We start from the raw sequence: 19753 nt of genomic DNA on the forward strand, positions 1-19753 counted from the left end.
TCCTATGTTGTATACCTGAAACTAATATAATATTGTAAATCAACTATACCTCAATTTAAAAAAAATAAACTAAAAAAAAAAGATTTACTTTTTCAATAGAAAGGAAATTATTGAAGAAATTATAAACAAAATCAAACAATAGGGAAAACTCGGTACTATCAAGTATTCTATTTTTAAGCACTCCACAAACATGCTAATAACAAGGCAGAATCCATTTTCATTTAAGGGACATCTAAATTGTATTGAAATATTTTATGGTAAACATTCTGAATGGTAGAGTTTAATCTTATGTCAGCTAACACAAATTGCATTTTGGGCTTTATAAAAGCCACATGCTTGTCTAATAATGTTTACTCTTCCTTATAGGTAACTCATTTAGTTGACTGATGGCTACACAGGTATAGCAATATATGTAATGCTTAAGAAGTAGTGATATGGTAATAAAGAACATCACAAACTCAGAATATCAATGCTGAATCAACATTAGTTAGCCCAATCTGTGTACATTATAAATGAAAACAAGAACACTGGTCTCCAATAACCTCAGTTTTATGAATATGTCTTCTGAATATACAAGCAGTAAAAGATTCAGTGATAAGTATTGTATCCTTGGATACTCATAAATTCTTTCATGGGCATTGCCTATAAATGTCTTTATATTTTTAAAAACTGTATTTCAAGTGTTCTAATACGCAGAGGAAATCTGCAGTTTTCTATGTATAACAGAAAAAAAAGCTTTAGGGTAAAACCATTTTTTTCTTTTTGTATAAATTCATAGCACTCTTAATGTAAACTACAACCCCAACTCCTGAATCTCTCCAAGTTGCATGAAAATTACACAGTTTTTCTGTTTCCATAAGTAAAAATATCAAACATGTAAACCTATGTTAAGTGGAGCTTTGCTACCAACCTGAATTCGTGGGTCAACAGCCATGGCATCACCTGGGAACTTGTTAGAAATATAAAATCTCTGGTCCCACCGCAGATCTACTAAATGAGAATTTGCATTTTTAATAAGATCCCCAAGTGATTCCATTACAGATAAATTTGAGAAGCACTAATTTAGGATACTTCATTGATTGACCTAATTTTCTATAAATTAATCATATTTAAACAACTAGTGTATAAGTGTTCCACCTGTATCCTTTATTTTAGCAATATTCAAGATATAGTGTATAACAAAATCACCAAAGGAACTTGTTTAAAATGCAAATTTTCAAGTTTTTTCTCCAAGTTTAGAATTCAGTATGTCAAGGGTCAGGCCTGGTTGCTTCAAACCACAACTCTCCTGAACAGAATTAAAGTTAATAATAATATCAATTCTTCTTAACAGCTCCAAACCATAGCAAAATACCTAACACACAAGAGAGTCACATACAAACTGTTTCTGTTAAATCTTGAAACGTTTCAAACTTTTTCAGAATTTATTAATCATAGAATCAAAAATTTGGCAATAAATGGACCTCGTTCCATTCATGGAACATGACAAGACCATTCTTTTTTTTTCTTTCCCCCAAAGGAATGCCATTATTTCAGCCACAGGTTAACAAAATAATTTACTGGAGAACTTAAGAAATTGACACTGTCCCCGTTGGAATCGACTACTCTTGTACTAGAAAATAAGACCAAAATATTATGCAAAGGACTTATTACAACTCTCAAGAGGTCTCAAACACAAATGCATCCCGGAGCCATCAGGTAATCAATGGGAGAAACAAGGAATGTGTTATTCCAGTTACAGACATTCAAGTTCAAAACATGAAAACCTCTTGCACAGAACAAACAAAAACATCCCTGTGGGCAGCTCTCAGCCTATGATCTGCCAGTTTCTAGTATCTGTACTAACAAGGTTTTTCTAGTTAATTCTCCGGTGACATACCAGAGGGCATATTTTTATCATTAATTTGCTCATTTGGCTTAGTGGGGGACTTTTGGGAACTATGCTACAGTTCAGATTTTACTTGCCACAGCAAAACATGGTGATATATCAGGCTCATAATGTACATCACCCTTATGAAGCCAATGATCTTTAAAGACAAAGTCAATAAGCTATAGCTATAATCGATGGGTTGGCCTAGCCCTATTTTTTTCTAACAAGTTTTGTCATGGAGCCACACAGAAGATGTTCAGTGTGCAGGTTTTTATATTACACTATACACTGTCTTCAGAGAATCAGCAATTAGAATTTTTGCAGAGTACCTGTCTTCACCTCACTTGTTGTTGCTTGTTATGTATGATGCTAATTTACTTTGGTGCTTTGTTTCTGCATGATTATAAAAGACTTAAGATGACCAGAAACAACATTGTTTCCAAATTTCACCTAGAGGTATCTTTATACTACAACTTCTAAAATGAAAAACAGAGCTGTTCACATGTTCACTATGTACTTTTATTTTAAATACTAGCACAACAAACACAATGACATGACAGGATCATTACCTCAATAATACAGATAACATTCCTTGACAAGTTGGCTTATAATTTACATACATTGTTTTTATCGGGAGCTATTTTAAGTATTATCTTAAGATAGATTGTAAAACACAAGTCTCAAATATATACCAGTTGCAAACATAATGTGCTTAGTTACTATTTTCCTTATTATTTAAATAAAATGATTTAAAGTTCCTCAAAATCATGTCCACTGGTGTTCATGGTTTCAGGATGCATGACTCGTCCCATGAATAGGATTGTACCTGCATTGGGTTGGGAATGAACAAAAGAGGAGTTGAACAAAAGATATTTATTTTCCTTCTTGCTTACAATTAGCAATGTTCTAATTGTACATTATAAATGAAAGCAAGAACACTGATCTCCAATAACCTCAGCTTTATGAATAAACTATAAGTCTTCTGAATATACAAGCAGTAAAAGATTCAGTGATAAGTATTGTGTCCTTGGATACTCATAAATTCTAAAGATAAAAATGTAAGTAAATTATTTTCATTTAAAAAATCATTTGAACACATCTGATAAATAATGCGGAAAATGTTTTCAATTAAAAAAATGATTTCTTTTTGGCCTATTAAAGTTCTGTTCTCATAACAGACTTACCTGTTCTCCTGTTCCTAATAAGAAAGAAAAATGGATGGTCGACAATAACTTGAGGATACAGCACAGCCATCCTGCTAATTGCAATCATTCCTGTAACGCAGAGAGAAAGTAATTACATGTCTGTGGATGTGCGGGGACTAATGAGTAATTTCTCCAGACTATCTATGTTTAACGCAAAGGTAATGACTTACACGAAACAAGATTTTAAAGACTTAGAGAAAAATTGTAAATGTGTTAACATTTCTACTTGATCTTAAAAAAAACCAAACACACACACACACACACAGTTCCCTCCCATCATCCCACCAAAAATATAGGACAATTTATTTTGCATGTTACAAATTTTTATTCTCAGTCTCAGATAAATACTTACAGCTTTACTAAAATGAGCTTTGAGTCAAGGAAAAGGGAAAAAAAAACACCCCAAACAAACAAAAAACAGTTTCTTTATATTCTCAAATCATTATTTCTTTTATATGAAATGGGGATTTTTACATAGCAAGTCACCAGGCTTCTAGCAAGTGGCCAGAACAGCAGTGATTAAAGAGAAAATACAGCAGGGAGAGATGCAATGGTGTTTCCTACAGCTGGGAAATTGAATTCCCTTGAGATCCTTATTGTGAGATAATCATTTTATACTTTCTGCGGGGTGATTTGTTGTCAGGAAAAGGCCAAGATTAAATTATGTAGGATTTTAAGCTTTCTCGATGCCTGAGACTACTGTTTCTATTTCCTCCCGAAAACACCATTTTAACTGATGAGATCCTTTTAATGGACAAATGTATGTAGAAGTTAAAAATAATTTGTGCAAATATGATATGTTACATTTTACCGGAGAAGGGAAAAATCCTACCAAAATTTGATGATGGCTGTTGAACATGATATTGAAACAAATCCAAACAAACAAATGAAAAAAAAAGAAAAATCCTTCTTGCTTAACTAAGGAAGTCAGAACATTCAAAATAACCAAGGACATTTACCATTTTGCTTTGGACACGTAATTTAGGTAAATTAAAAAAATTTTTGTATTTAAAATTATTATTTTATTATTAACTTAAAATTATGTATTGCATGCTATCATGCACTCTTGTTTGTGCATGTGCTTTTTAAAAACTCAAAGCTCTTCACTGACAAAATTAAGAACTAACTTCCAAAAATAATTAAGTAGAAAGAAAAATGATTAACTGGGCAGCAGGGAAATATTTAAAATATTTAAACAGGCAGCACAGCAGGAAAATCTATTCTGCAGAGCTGACAATCTCCTCCTGCCTCTCATTAGAGATGGGAGTTACTCTGTATGGGGCACTGAAATGAGTGCATGCTTCATATCCTATTTGGAAAATTCTAGCAGGTTCATCATTAGCTTGACTTCTAAGTTAGAGCAGCGTCAGTTTTTTGGCTTAGTTCTAAATGACCCCCTTTCCCCACCCAAGATTGCTTTAAAAATACAAATCTCAAAAAAGTGAGAAGATTTTGGAAAACAATAATTTGGCACCTGAAGCAGCAGCAGCTTCTGAGCCTTCTTCATTAACCTCTATGAAGGACCTGTGAATTGCTTTAGAAAGGAAAATCTCTTTGTTATCTGCAAAAAAAAGAGATAACAGAAGCATTTCTTCGGTATCAGAGAAAGGGAAGCACTTTATCTTTAGTTAAACAGATTTGAGAAATATAAGTGATATAAGATACTGATATAAAACATAAGAGATAATGTTGTAAGATTACATTTATGATTTGAAAGAACCATTGAAGATGTGTTTTCTGTTTTGTCCTTATTTTATATTCTCTTGTTTTTATTTTCTCCTTCATTTTTATTGGGAATTTTCCCATCGTTTATTTCTTATATTGCCAGGAAAAGCAGAAACGTGGCTCTGTTTTTAATAGCAACCTCAAATTAGTTCATAACTCAAGATAAAACATCTTACATGTTTCTCACTAACTTGAAATTTCAAAACATAAAATGAAAACAGAAATCCGCATATAACCAGAATAAAAAATTTTCTAAAATCTAATCTCTAATTACTGTGATAATAGAAATATTCTTGGCAAAGGAAAACAAAATTGACTTCTAGGTTGTAGAAACAGGAATATATTAAAAAGTTATTTCCCATTCCAATTAATTGGTTTATCTGAGGATTCAAAAACATGCTTTATCCTAAAGTCAGAGGAAATAACACATTTTTAATATTAGGAGGACTGTTTTTCCCTTTCAATTGTCTTTCTAGTTATGCTTACTTTTAAATTAATGGCTGTTATAGGCTGAATTTGTTCTCTAAAATTCATATGTGGAAGCGCTCACCCCCAAGATTTCAGAATGTGACTGCATTTGGAGATAGTCTTAAATTTAAATGAGTCATTCGGGTGGGCCCTAATCCAGTATGACTGGTTTCTTTAAAAGAAGAGGAAACTTAGACACAGACAGGTACAGAGGGAAGACCATGCATGATGGTTAATTTTATGTGTCAGCTTGGCTTGGCCACAGTGCCCAGATAATTGGTCAAACATTATTCTGGATGTTTCTGCAAAGATGTTTTCTGGATGAGATTAACATTAAAGTTGGTGGACTTTGAGTAAAGCAGATTACTCTCATCATGTGGGTGGGCCTCATCCAATCAGCTGAAGATTTTAATAGAACAAAGACTAGCTTCCTCTGAGCAAGAAGGAATTTTGCCAGCCGACTGCCTTCACACTCCTCCCTGTGTCTCTGGCCTGCTGACCTACCCTGCAGATTTTATATTTCCAAAGTCTACACAATTGTGCAAGCCAATTCCTTAAAATAAATCTCCTAATCTCTCTCTCTCTCTCTACATATATATATACATGCAAATGCATATATCCATCTCTCTCCATATATATATATATGTATATCCATTCATCCGTTGGTTCTGTTTATCTGTAAAACCCTGACTAATACATGTGAAGACATAGGGAGAAAATGGCAATCTATAAGCCAAGAAGAGAGGTCTCATAAGAAATCCACCCTGAAGACAGCTTAATCTTGGACTTCCAGCCTCCAGAACTGTGACAAAATAAATGTCTGTTATTTAAGCCACTCAGTCTGTGGTGCCTTGTTACGACAGCCCTAGCAAAGCATACAATACAATAGCCTTCAGTCTTGGGTTTCCCACTTTTCCCCAAGATTTAAACAAAACAAACAGAAGATACTTCAAATATATAAAAAGGAAAATAGCACAAGAAGCAAGATAAAGGATTACTCAAGTTTGTACCATTTTTTTTTTCTAATCCCAGGAGGTCTCCTTCATATTTAAGATAAATAACTTTGTTGCTGATGCCCAGTCCTATTCAGTAAAAGCACAATTGACTTCCCATTAAACTACTTAGTAATACGTTCAAAAACACATAATTATCTGATACCGATAGAAAATGATGTTCAACAACATTTTTGGTACACCTGTTGCAAAGCACCTGCTTATTTTGAATAAGCCCCAAGACAAACTGGTGGCATCTCTGATTATATTTTAATAGGGATATTCCTTCCTCAGCTCATATTTAGCATTAAGATAGAAGCACTGCATTATGAAATAGTCCGTCTCAAATATTATATTTTCTTCTAGAATGCATTTGATAACTAGAAGAAAAATTAAAAGCAATAAAGTTTTACATCAAACAATTAAGTATAATTAGCTTTCTCAAATCCAGATGACTACGTTTTTTTAGCAAATGAAAAGAAAAATATCAATTGCATTAAGTAACTAGTCAAAATAATTTAGTAGGCAAAACAAACACTGAATTCCAAGACAGTAAAATATAACTATTTAGTAGTTAATAGATGCTATATTATTTTCAGATTCTGCTGCCCATTTTCATCAGTCTGCCAGTTAAGGTAGAGTCATGCATCAATGGCCCTAAATGCGAAAGTGACAGCACCCAGTTCCTAAAGGATAAAGAGTGTCCACATTGCCAGGTAAGCCCTGTTCAGAAATTTGAGGGGAGGAACTTCCCTGGTGGCGCAGTGGTTAAGAATCCGCCTGCCAATGCAGGAGACACGGATTCAATCCCTGGTCCAGGAAGATCCCACATGCCGCAGAGCAACTAAGCCCGTGAACCACAACTCCTGAGCCCACGTGCCACAACTACTGAAGCCCGCGTGGCTAGAGCCCATGCTCCGCAACAAGAGAAGCCACCGCAGTGAGAAGCCTGCGCACCGCAACAAAGAGTAGCCCCCACTCGCCACAACTAGAGAAAGCCCGCATGCAGCAACGAAAACCCAACGCAGCCAAAAATAAATAAATTTATTACAAAAAAAGAAAAAGAAATTTGAGGGGAGTTTTCAATAACACCGAATGACATTTCAGACACATTAATTTGCACAAAGGAAACTGCCTCCAATATTCCCTGAGCCTGACTGTACCAAGCACCTTGAAAGAAGGACTCACATCCCTTCAACCCTGGCGTCTGCCCCAAGTATACCCTCCTCTAGTCCCCAAACCTTGCATGTGCTCTCATTTACCTCCACAGAACGGTTTTTTGGGGAGGGATGCTGCAAGACATCATGGCAGAAAGATCAAGAAAGCAAGAATGCCGAGGGTTTTTCCCAGAGAGCTAGTTATTTAAAAGATAATGAAATGGACAAACCTATAATGAGATTCACAAAGAAGAAAGAGAAATTACCCAAGTAAACAATATTAAGACAAAAAAGCAGAACATACCTAAAGATAACAGAATTTTTAAAAATCACGAAAAGTACTATATAATTTTCTGCAGATAATGTTAACTTTAAAGGGTATATTTTATTTACTATGCATTGTATCTACTTATAATACACAATTTGGTAAATTTTGATAGATGTATATATCTATGACCCCACCTCTACAAATAAGATAAAGAATATTTCCAATTCTCTCCACAAGTTTCTTATGCTTCTTTATGCAGATAACTTTGAAATAGAAGATTTGCCATCAACTACAATTTTATAAAAATATTTAAATTATAAAGTTGAATCAAGGAAAAAAATAGAATGAATAGTCCAGTAACCATTAAACTAGTTGAATCAGTAGACAGAATCTTCCCCCATCCTCAAAATTAAACACTCCAAGCCTAGATGGTTTTCTAGGGAACTTTAACCAAACCTTCTAGCAACAGAATTTTCTGAGATAAAACTATTCCAGACTCTAGAAAAAGAATAAAAGCAATCTATGTCATCTCTGGGTCGTCTTACTTGCTATTAAAATTTAAAAAGGACTGTCTAAGAAAAGAAAATCATAGACCAAACTCATCTATTAATATGGAGGTAAAAGTTCTTCAAAATCAGAAAATTAAACCCAGCAACACATACAAATAACTTTTTTAAATGAGTTTCTGGGGATGTCAGTGTATCATGACACAGCAGTTAAAAGTACTCTTTAACTGCCTCCCGTTCACATTAAAGCTTCCTCTGGGATGATCATCAAATACAAACCAATTCATGCTACTCCCCTACTTAAACCCTTTATCACCTCTCCTGCTAGCTTTACCTCCCATCTCCCCATCAGTATATAACACACTTGCACACCTGCTCAGTATGTAACATGAGGGCCTCCATGAGGTTGCCTCTGCCCCTTCCAAATAGCATTCTTCACTCTACACACTGTGCTCCAGATTATCTGAATGGCAATGGCCTGATCATACCACACTTTATCACTTCTGTGTCTTTGCTTCCCCAGAAACTCACTGAACCCTTATACAGTGAGACACCTAATCTACTTCTAAGGCTCAGCTTCGAACCCTACCAGTACTTTTCTGCTCTCTCCTGATTCCTACCCCCCCCCCCCCCACTAAAGTAGAACTGACCACTCTTTCCCACTGAACCCAGGATCTAATTCTATTTAAGCCTTCATAATATATCATATTCACATTGTTATCTCTCTCTTCCTGGACTGTCCACTTCCTTCAGGCAAGGATTGTGTCCTTCCCCTTAGTGCCCCTGGCTTCTGGCATTTAGGGAGCTTAATGAATGAACTAACCTAAGTAGAGGGAGTTTCCTGGTAATGTGTAATTTTCCAGTAGTTAATCCAACATTTAGTAACTGTTGAATGAAAGGGGTTAGTTATTTCATATTGTAAGACTTTGGGTGTTGTCACTCTGTGGGCACCATGACCACAATTCTGTTCACAATTATAGCTATAAAGTTTATTCTTGTAATAAATAAAACATGTGACACTAATCCAAAGTAGATGGTCTAGGAAAATTGATGGAAAACAGCCCCACAGAGAGAAAGAATACAAAGACCACACACACACTAGAACACTTAAAAATCTAATTGAGTAGAAGAGCAAAGGGAATGGGATCCAACAGACCACTGTCATCATATATATTTCAAAGACAGCAAAATAAAGATTGAATCCAATGTTCCAACTCCCAGGGGTGATTAACTGCTACACCAAGGACAGCAAATGTCTGCAGTTGTAAACAAGACTTCACGACACTTAACCTTCAGCAAAACACCACCCCTTTGGATATACAAGTAGGGGAAAATGTTAACAAGTAAGAAATCACATCATGAACACTGAGGGAACAAAAGAAAATGAAACTTTCTTCTCTAGGCACAAACTGCAAGCTGTCACATTAAAATAAAATATAAGCTGAAAGTAGTTTAAGCAAGAATGTGTCTGCTGCCACATCTTAGGAGATCAGATCATGCAGGATACAGGCAAGTTCATAGCTTCTATGTTTGCCCTCCAGTATTGCTCATTCTCGTGCAATTATACGTCAATCAAGGCCATCTTTCCTGCCATGCACTTATTCCCTGAGGGCCTGGACCCTCCTGTCCTATTTATCTCCCGTCCCTAGCCCCAGTTCCTTGCACATTTCCAGCCACGAAGTATGCACTCAGGTATTCGAGGAATTATAATATGAGGGGAGTTAAAGAGATTTACACTGATGAGTTTGTCTTATTTGTTAGAGAAAAGTTAACTATTCTCTAAAAATGGAAAGAAATCAATGGCAAACAGAACGACAAAACAAAACAAAAAAAACAAAAAAAAAAACCCCACACACTGGTCCCAAGCAGTCTTCTCCTTCTGGCCACAGCAGACATTGCTGCCAAATAACTGGTCCTACTTTTCTCCAGGCAGCGTGGAGCAAGGCTTTTCACAATGGATAAGATGGAAACAGTGCCAGCAAACCCTAGGTTCCCCAGAGAAGAGCTGGGCAGTAATTCAAGCTTTTCTGAAAAAAGCAGGGCAAAATACTAAGGCATTCATTCAGTCACTGAGCAAATATTTATCAAGTACCCTGCCCGTATGAGGTATCGTGCAGGGCACCAAAGGCTCTAAGTACCTGTGATTGACATACTGCTGGCCGGATGGCCATCATGCAGGAATATGCCACTACTTCCTTTGTGGCACTGTTCCTAAACAGCCAATTTTAATGGATTTCTGCATCACGCTTCAAGGACATGCTTAAAATAACAGAATGGATGGAGTTCCATAACAGAACCCTAGGATACCGAAAACGTCTGTCTCCGTACTTTAGTTGCTAAAATACTTTTAGCTTCAGCCCCACCCATGAACTTTAGAAAGGGTTTTAGAATTTGAGCTCCTTCAAGGTAGGAATAGTGTTTGCTTATTTGTTTTTCTGCATAGATTTTGTTATAGACCAGCAAATATTCATTCATTTATCCTCTCATTCATTTATTCTTGTACTGAGCACCTCCTATGTGCCTGACATTGTTGATGCACTGGGTATACTATGGTGAGCTAAATAGTTCCTTCCTAATGGGGGAGAGAAGACATTAAATAACAAGGACAATAAAAAAGCAAATCAAAAAATGACCACAATTTCAGGGTATGGTAAGTATAAGAAATAATATAAAGTGATGGGTTGGCTGGTGACTAGGGGAGGGAAGAGGAGCTACTTGACATTGGATGTTAGGAAAGGCTTGTCTGAGAAGGTTAATTTGAGCTGAGACCTAAAGAATACAGAGGAGCCAGTCCCAGGCAGACCTAAAGGTAGAGTTAGCAGTTGGGGGGGGAAAGGCTTGTGCAGAGGCAGATACAAGCCAGGTGTGTTCAAGGACCCAGAAAAGGCCTGTGTGGCTGGAGCATGGGCAGTGACGAGGGCCAGAGGCTTGAGAGAAGCCCCCAACTTGGAGCAAGGCGGAGCCCAGCACCATCTTCTCCGGGCACGCACCCACCCAGCATCTATCCTGCTCCCCACACCACGCTGGGCTCTGAGGACAGAAAGATGTCTATGACACAGTCCAGGCTTCTGAGGAGCTCCGAGCTCAGTGACAGGTATGAGAACAAACAATCCAAGGAAAAAGTAGAACTTGTGAGAGCACTGTGCACTATCAGAATCCAGAGAAGGGAAAGTAAACCATCTAGGAAGGGCAAGATGTCAGGGGAAGCTTCTCAGGGATGCCGACATTTGGACTGGTTCTTGAAGAATAAGTAGAAGAGTAAAAGTCAGAGAAGGGGACAAGGGCATTCCAAACAGAGAATTGTATCTGCAAAGGGAGAGAAGCAGTGGTGATGACCTGAAGGTCCAACTGAAGCTGGGGCTAGGAGGAGGAGGGGAGTGGCGGGGGATGTGCTTGATTTTAAGAGCTTGGACCATGATGCTGGAGAGCCCGGGCTTCGTCCAGAAGTAACAGGACATGACGGCTTTGATTTTAGAAGGTATCGGTGGCAGCAGCTGTAAAGCGTGAATTGGATGAGCAATCAGCAGGGGGCAAGAAGATCAACTGTGTCAGCTGTTGCAACAGTCCAAGCAGGAAAGTGGGGTAGAACTGGAATTACGGTGCTGTAAGAGAAAGACAGCTCTCTGACTTACAGGTAGAAGGAGAAAGAAAACGAACAAGGGCAGGATGTAAGAATCAGTCCAGCATAAATCTAAGCGCTTGAGTCTGACCTGAATATGGCTTTTGCTGTGTCTTCTTAATTCCTTTATTTCACTGGCTCCTTTATTAAAGCTCATACTTCATGCTGAAGGATTTAGTACTCTCTTTCTCTTTCCCCTTACACCTTCCAAGAGGATTATCTATTAATCCAAATGCTGATGGTCCTTCATTTCCATTACAAAAATAGCTCTACTCTATGACAGGATCTTCGCTGCAACTAGATGAGCATTTTAAATAGAGCCTGAGAAGAAAATGATTCTCCGCACTCTCTAGATTCCATGTTTATTGCATGAGTCTTTACTATGTTTTATGTTCATGGAATTTAGCGTCAAAAGCAATGGACATCAAACTGAGGTGAAAAAATAAACACAATAAATACAGAGCATCTTGTCTTATTTGTTCCTTCATTCAGGGAGTACGAAGCAGAAAGCATGGTGCTGGGTGCTTCTTAAACACACATAAGGATCAATTATGTGGAAGTTTAAATTCTGGTGGGAGATATCCAATGCATAAATAATGATAATATGAAATTAAATGTGGTATGTGGCATAAGAAAAATAATAGAATATTGTAGTATTTAAAAAGGAATGATTACTTCTGGTTGGTGTAATCACGGTGGCTAAATAAAGTTGGAGATATCTGACCTGAGGCTCAGTTCAAAAGGTATTTCAGGTGGGAGAAATTTCATAAAGATGAGGGCTGGGGGGGTGTGAGGTGCAGAGCGAATGTTCAGTTTGGCTGGAGCACACGCTGTGTGTAAGGAATCAGCCAGAGATGAGGCTGGAGGGAGCTGAGGTCTGAACGCCCTGCCGAGCGGCGGACGGTGCACAGCAGACCGAAGGGAGGCCCTGAACAGGAACTGGAGTGATTAGAGAGTGAGTTTTAAGGTGATTAATCTTGGCAGTGGTAGATAAGACAGATTAGATGGTAGAGAGATTGGAAACCGTTTAGGAGGCTATTGAAATAGTCTAGGGCAGCAGTAATGAGAGTCTGAAATGAAAGTAGACTCTGTGGAACAGAAAATGAAAGCAAGGATTCAAGAGGTCTTAGCAAAAGACTCTCAAGTCATTCAGTTTTTCCAGAAGCAAGAGAATGTCATGTAGGGTATTTTTGGTCCACTGCTAAATCACATTAACTATTTTTAAAGAAAGATAAAAATCTCATTACATGATTTTAGAATGTAGCAGTGTCCCAATAGTACTGAATTGGTTTCTGGGTACTTTCGAGTTTTCAAATTCTACTAATAATGTTATTTTAAAAAGATTTCCCCGTAAGGCTTTTAATTAAAGAAGTTATACATACACAAGGTAAATTTCCAAACAGTACACAGTGATATACGAAACGAAACCCCTTCTCGCATCTAAGAGCCTGTGTCCAGTATTCTCGAGGCAACCACTTCTATCATTTTCTAAGATGTTGTTCAAAAATGTTCTACGCATTTGGAAGCTTAAATACATATTTATGAGGGGGGTGGTCTAAGATGGTGGTGTAGGAAGATCCTGAGCTCACCTCCTCCCACAGACACACCAAATCTAAAGCTACATATGGAACAGCGAGTGTTGAAAAAGAGCTAATAATTAGCTGACCAACTGGAGGCACAACAAGGGATAAAAGGGCCTCATGGAGACAGGTAGGAGATGCAGAGGGTCAGTCCCACCAAAAACTCCATGCCCCGGCGCAGAGACCTCCAACAGGGAGGGATCTCACAGGTCCAGAGCTACACCCTGAGGAGCAAGGTATTTGTGCCCCACGTTGGGCACCCCAACCCTAGGGACCTGTGCTGGAGACACGAGGTCCCCAAAACATCTGGCTTTGGAAACCTAAGGGGCTTATGTCCAGGGCACCCAGGGCGGTATAGAGACCTGAGATACTCCTTTGAAAGGACTTGCACACTGTCTCACTCATCCCAGGACCCAGTACAAAGGCAGCAGTTAGAGAAGTGCCTGGACTTTATGTGAAGGAAGTTCATTTGCTAATCTTAAAGCATCGGCTGGAGGGGCAGGGACAAGTTGGGACTTTCTTTGGGGACAGAGGCATGGGTGAGCACCGTTCTTGCCCTCTCCCTATACCTTGCTAGTGCAGGTGGGCACACACAAGCATAGCCTTGCTGTAGCCTTGGGTGTGCCCCATTCCCAGCGCTCTTCCTCCACCTCGCTAGAGGCAAGGGTGTGCCCTTCCCCCAACGCTCTTCACCTGCATCGCTGAAGCTGGGGGTGAGCACAGCCCACACAGGGGGCGCCCCTTGATTGCCTGGCCCTGGTGGCCAGAGGGGCTTGCATTTCTGGGCCCCAAAGGACTGTAACAATCAGAGAAACAGTCGTGTGCAGGCTATCACCCCCCAGGGCACTGCACAGACGGCAGACTAAAACCATCCCCAGTCTGCCTGTGAAAAAGGTCCATTTCCTTGTCTTGGAGCTTCAACCTGAGGGACAGGCTACAGGTTTGTTACACATCTAGGGGCTACAGAGGCGCTCGCAGGGAATGTAGGCAGGGAGATATCATCCTTCAGCCCTCCCTTGGCCTCGCCACAACTTACTGGTACCTCCCCAGAGTTTACTCATTCATCTGAAACCCTGATTTTTGCAAACTGTCACCCAGGAACATGTTCAGATCTGGTCTGGAAGTCAGCAGGTTTTATAACTGTGGACCCACAGGGCTGCATGGATTTGCATACTTCAAAAGCTGCTGCCTGAAGAGCTGGCTTCTAATCAGCCTAAAACCAGGTGCTGACTGAGATCCCTCTTATTGGAACACTGCTGGGTCTTTACACACTGTCCACAACTGGGATTTATCAAGTATTAACCAGGCTACTTAGACAATCACAAGGGTTCAGGAGTCAACCAAGAGCTGGGGAAAGGTTGAACAATAAGGTTCATCTCCTACACGTGGTCACTCCATCAAGACTGGGAGAGGTACCTGTTTTGTTTAATTCATAGAAACAAACACAGAGAGTCAAGTAAAATGAGGGAACAGAGGAGTGTATTCCAAATGAAAGAACAAGACAAAACCCCAGAAAAAGACCTATTAAAATGGAGATACAGAGAATAGATTGGTGGTTACCAGAGGAGAAGGTTACCAGAGGAAAGGGGTGGGCAAAATTGGTGAAGTAGGTCAATTGTACAGTGACAGACAGTAACTAGACTCACAGTGGTGATCACTTTGTAGTGCATACAAATAGCAAATTGTGTTGTACACCTGAAACTTATATAATGTTAGATACCGATTTTACCTCAATAAAAAAAAAGAAAAAAAATACATATAGTCTCTTTCTCCATCTTTTGACCCAATATGCTCCCTCCCATTCTCCCCTTTGATTTTTTTCCTTTCTGCTTCCATAATGCTTTCTCTAGTACAGAGTTTCTCAACTCATTGCTATAGAAATTTGGGGCTGGATAATTCTTTGTCATGGGAGCTGCCTTGTGCTGTGTAGATCACAGGGATGTAGAAGCATCCCTGGCCTCCACCCAGTAGATGGCAGTAGCTCTCCCTAATTGGGACAACCAAAAAGGTCTCCAGCTATTGTCATACGTTCCCTGAAGGGCAATATTGTCCTGGTTAAGAACCACTACTACAATAAAACATTTCTATCACTCTTCCTTTTATTAAATCCAGCTGTTTATGTCTTTCTCCCCACGAGTCTATGTGTTTCTTCAGAACAGGTATGATATCTTAATTATTTCTTCATTTTTATGACCTAGTACTTTGCTCACACTATCTGCCTCACAAAGAGTTGTTAAATGAAAGGAATAGACATGGCATTGAATATAATTAATTTGTGTATCTTAAACACCATGAAAATTCTCACTGAAGTAGAAAGTAATAACCAAATACATGCTAATAATTTTCCTGGGTACTTGTGGGGTTACTAAGTGTCATAAACACTGTAATCACCAAGGTTTTCATGTAATTTGGGGAGGCAAAGAAGTATACATGTGAACAGGACACCAATCATGTAAGGCAGAGCATATGGTGCCCCCAAATGATGCAGGGAATAAAGGCTATTGAATTTAGAGGAAGCAGAGAGGAAAGTTTTATAGCTGTGTCACTAGAAAGTTTTTGAATGAATGATTCATAAAGTAATGTATATATTTGTGTATATGTGTGTGTGTGAGTGAAAGAGAGAGAGAGAAAGAGAATGAAGAATGTATTGGTTGGGGTGGCTGGCATGCCGGGACTTCTAAGACTGTGGCAAAACTAGGAATTTTAAGAATCAAAGAATTCCCACTGAAAACTTGAGAAGTTGGTTTTACATCAGTTATCCTGAAGACCTGAACTGGGTAGTGTTTGAGGATGACCAATCCTAGATCTCTTACTAATATTTTAAGGAGTTAAATGTTTCAAGAAATATAATGTACAAGGTGGCCCTGGGTAAATCTCTTCTCTCCTTCTCTCCTTTGTTTTATCCTCTAGCACACATCTACTGTGTGCCAACTACGTGTCAGCCCTGGGCCAGGTACTGTGAATGCAGCTCTGAGCAGGATGTTGAGAAGGATTCAGTTCTGATGCAGGTTTGATCAAAGAGCAAAGACTTTCCGCTATAGACTATATGAACTCTGAGAGAGCCTAGTGTGATTTCAAATCTGCACTCATATGTACATTTATGCTCTACTGTCTCTGTACATAGTAAAGGCAATTAAATATTACCTTATAAACCTTCCAGATATGTCAAAAAATTTGACCTACACTGACCATAATAATTGATTTGCCACTGCAGTGATACTCCCTTAGGACTGAAAAGCAGTAAATATTCTATGTGTGTGAAATAACTGCCTAGATGTTTGGGTGACACACTGAGGAATCTCTAATCAAACTGAAAATAGAGCCATGGTAAGAAAGCAAAATATAATTATTTAGTTGGAATTTGGCCGGTATAGCATTCTTTGAATTCCTAAGGAAAGGAGTATAAAAACTTTAAATTATCCTGTGCTTGAACCACAAATATGTATATATTTCTGCCTCAAGTACAATGTACCCATTACCCTTTGAATCTCCACTTATTCTACCTTCATGGCTCACATCCAAGCTCCTAGGGCTCTGAACTCTTGTTTTATCTTGATATAAATCTGTCTTTGTCTCATCAGAAAACATATTGTTTTATTTCCCATGTTCTATAGAAATGATGAAAATTATCATTATCTAAGCTAACTAAATCTTACACTCACAGGTACCTGATTTCAATACGTGTCGTGGGATTAACTGCTTTAAAAATATTTCCAAAAGGATTTTACATTTCTAAGTACTTTAATGTTACTAATATGTTAAGATTTTTATCCTGACCAAATTAGGGCATCTGAATCAAATAATTTAACTGGTTGTTTTCCCTTGGGATATTTTAAATAAATTACTCAACACCCAATATGTCAAGTATATTTTGAAGCTACTTCTTCAAAACCACTGTTTTTTATTGAAGACTTAAGATAATATTTACATCATCTCACAGGTGTTCTTTTTAAAAGCATCTAGTTCTCACAGCAGGCACTCATTTATCCTCTCTTCCTTCTTTCTTTCCCATATGATTTATTATAACCGGAAATATTGAGATATTCAATCAATACATTTATTGATTATCTGCTCTACAAGGCATTCTGTCAGATGTGATGGGGAATTCAAAGATGCATAAAACAGGTCTTCTGGAGAATATAATCTGCTATCAAAGACAGACATGGAGCAGAATAATACAAACAATGTTGTGACTGTATTTATAGTTTTGCTTGTAGAAGTTAAATATATTTCTTATATTTATCTGGCAACTGATAACTATATTTTACCTCAGAACTCCTTAATAAATAGAGGATTCACCACCATCATTTTAAAAAAACTTTATGGAATAATATTTTTTTAAAATTGGTGTTTATTTCCTACCAGACAAGGCTGTCAAATTTGCATTTTTGATGAAAACTTCAGTTATTCCAAGAGCCTCCAAAACATGTTTTAAATCAATTTCCTGTTCCACTGTAAACCTGGAGAACACAGAGGGGAAAAAGTATTTAGTTACAGCATTTTAAAAGTATTTAGTTACAGCCTTTAAAAAGTGTTTAGTTACAGCATCCTGCTACCTGGGACAGGAATAAAATATTACATATGTTGATTTTTAAAAGTCTGTTTTATAGAGGGTAAATTATACTAAAACTGGATTTTGACTATAAGTAGTATTTGATTGTTATTGTAAAAAAAGGGAGCATCGAAAAGAATAACAGAACAGAACAGTATTAAATTATTAAGTAGAAAGCCAGATTGGTCTTAATATGCAATCTCTCCCAATGAGATTGTATCAAACCAATGAATTGTATCACCCATCTTTCCAGTGAAAGATATGGACCGAGCATGGCTGTATTAACAAGTGCAGTTTTTAAAAGCAAAGGCTTTTATTACTTTTTTATAAAAAGTGAAAAACAACTGGTTAGAACTAAGTATTTCCTTTTTAAAAGATGTTGCCTCCTAATCAATACAGATCATAAATATAAGTTTTTAGGCAATGGGCTGTGTCCTTAAAAAAGCTAAGTCTGTAATAGTCACTAAACATTACTTTAGCATCATTTCTGATGTCTGGTTTTAAGAAGAATGAAAAGAGAATGATTGCTATAAACAAGACTCAGACACCAAGAAGAATAATCAGGGGAAAACCAACAGATGAGTAAAGGTATAACAAACATATTAGACTAAGTACTAAATTTTATCTATATCCTACACTTTAACTTGCACTTAACATTGTTTATTTTGTTTCCCACAAAAAGCAGATATTGACTGTGAAAGTAGAAAAGGGGGATGAGTAGGGAAATACATTGGAGAATATATTCAATGACTTGAATGAATTCTTAGTTTTCTCTGTGTGCTTTGTTATTTGTTTGTTTATTGGTCACATATGTAGCTTACTATATAATAGGAACTGTTCCAACATTATAAAACAGATTAATTTAACAAAAACAGATTAATTTAAATATCACTACAGCTGTTTGAGGTAGGTATTATTATCTTCAGTTAATATTTGAAGAAACTGAGCGGCAGAGAGACGGAATAACTTGACCAAGTTCATACAGCTAGTAAGTGGAGGAGTTGGGATATGGATCCAGGTAGTATTATATATATCCTGACCCACCTAAAATAGGAAAGTGAAGGAAGATGTCAGTAGGGATTCTTTTTACTTCTTAAAAGCAGCTTGGTTTGTTTCACACTTTTTAGGCTGTTTTGGTGAGGATGATATTTTAGCTAGACTGAATTTGGCCAAGTTCCCTAATTTTTGAACCTTGGTTTTGGCACATGGAAAATGGCAATAATAATGCCTACTTCACAGTATTGTTGAGGGCATTAAATAAGTTTTCTAAACATCTTAGGATGATGCTGGCTTGTAGGAGGCATGCAGTAAAGGGCAGATATGTTAATAGTACTTACCATATTGCAGTTATGTGTAACATTCACATTATTATCGATGTTAAGGTGTTGAATATTTGCATTTTCGTAGTGGTGGAGTAATTTGATTAAATAGGTATACTAATCTCTGCTACTTTAACTGTAAATTTGTCAGATCTAGTGTTTTTTTCATTTTAATATTTGTAGTATCTGGCATAAGATCAAATACGTAGGGTGAAGTGAAATAAAATCTACGTGTCCACGAGAGTGTTTAAAGTTGAAGACAAGATGTAAACAATTTCCACTTATCCATTCCTTGTCTTTGTTCCTTATCAAACTATTAAAAAATAGCTATTATCCATATACTCTCTCTTTCCTCTTTATATAGACTAATATTAATATAAATAATCATTATCATCTCCCATATACTGAGTGTTTACTATGTCCCAGGCACTATGCAAATCCTTTTACGTCTAGTATCTCATTTAATCATCCCTGTGATAATCTCACACAATC

General features: G+C 37.5%; 1 protein-coding gene across 2 annotated transcripts in view; it reads right to left on the minus strand.

Annotated features, from left to right (window-relative positions):
• Positions 1-533: 533 nt before the first annotated feature.
• The window catches only part of SERPINI1 (serpin family I member 1), a 69645-nt gene continuing 50425 nt past the window's right edge, over positions 534-19753 (minus strand). For both annotated transcript variants that reach the window (XM_082394158.1, XM_082394157.1), the window contains exons 6-9: positions 17753-17850; positions 4550-4636; positions 3055-3144; positions 534-2696 (exon numbers count right to left, since the gene is read on the minus strand). In XM_082394158.1, coding sequence (XP_082250284.1) covers positions 2620-2696; positions 3055-3144; positions 4550-4636; positions 17753-17850 — 352 coding nt within the window. In that variant the 3' untranslated portion in view covers positions 534-2619. The remainder of the gene's footprint in view (positions 2697-3054; positions 3145-4549; positions 4637-17752; positions 17851-19753) is intronic.

Source organism: Balaenoptera borealis, assembly GCF_965194805.1.
Source record: "Balaenoptera borealis genome assembly, chromosome: 5".
In the NCBI taxonomy this organism is placed as follows: domain Eukaryota; kingdom Metazoa; phylum Chordata; class Mammalia; order Artiodactyla; family Balaenopteridae; genus Balaenoptera; species Balaenoptera borealis.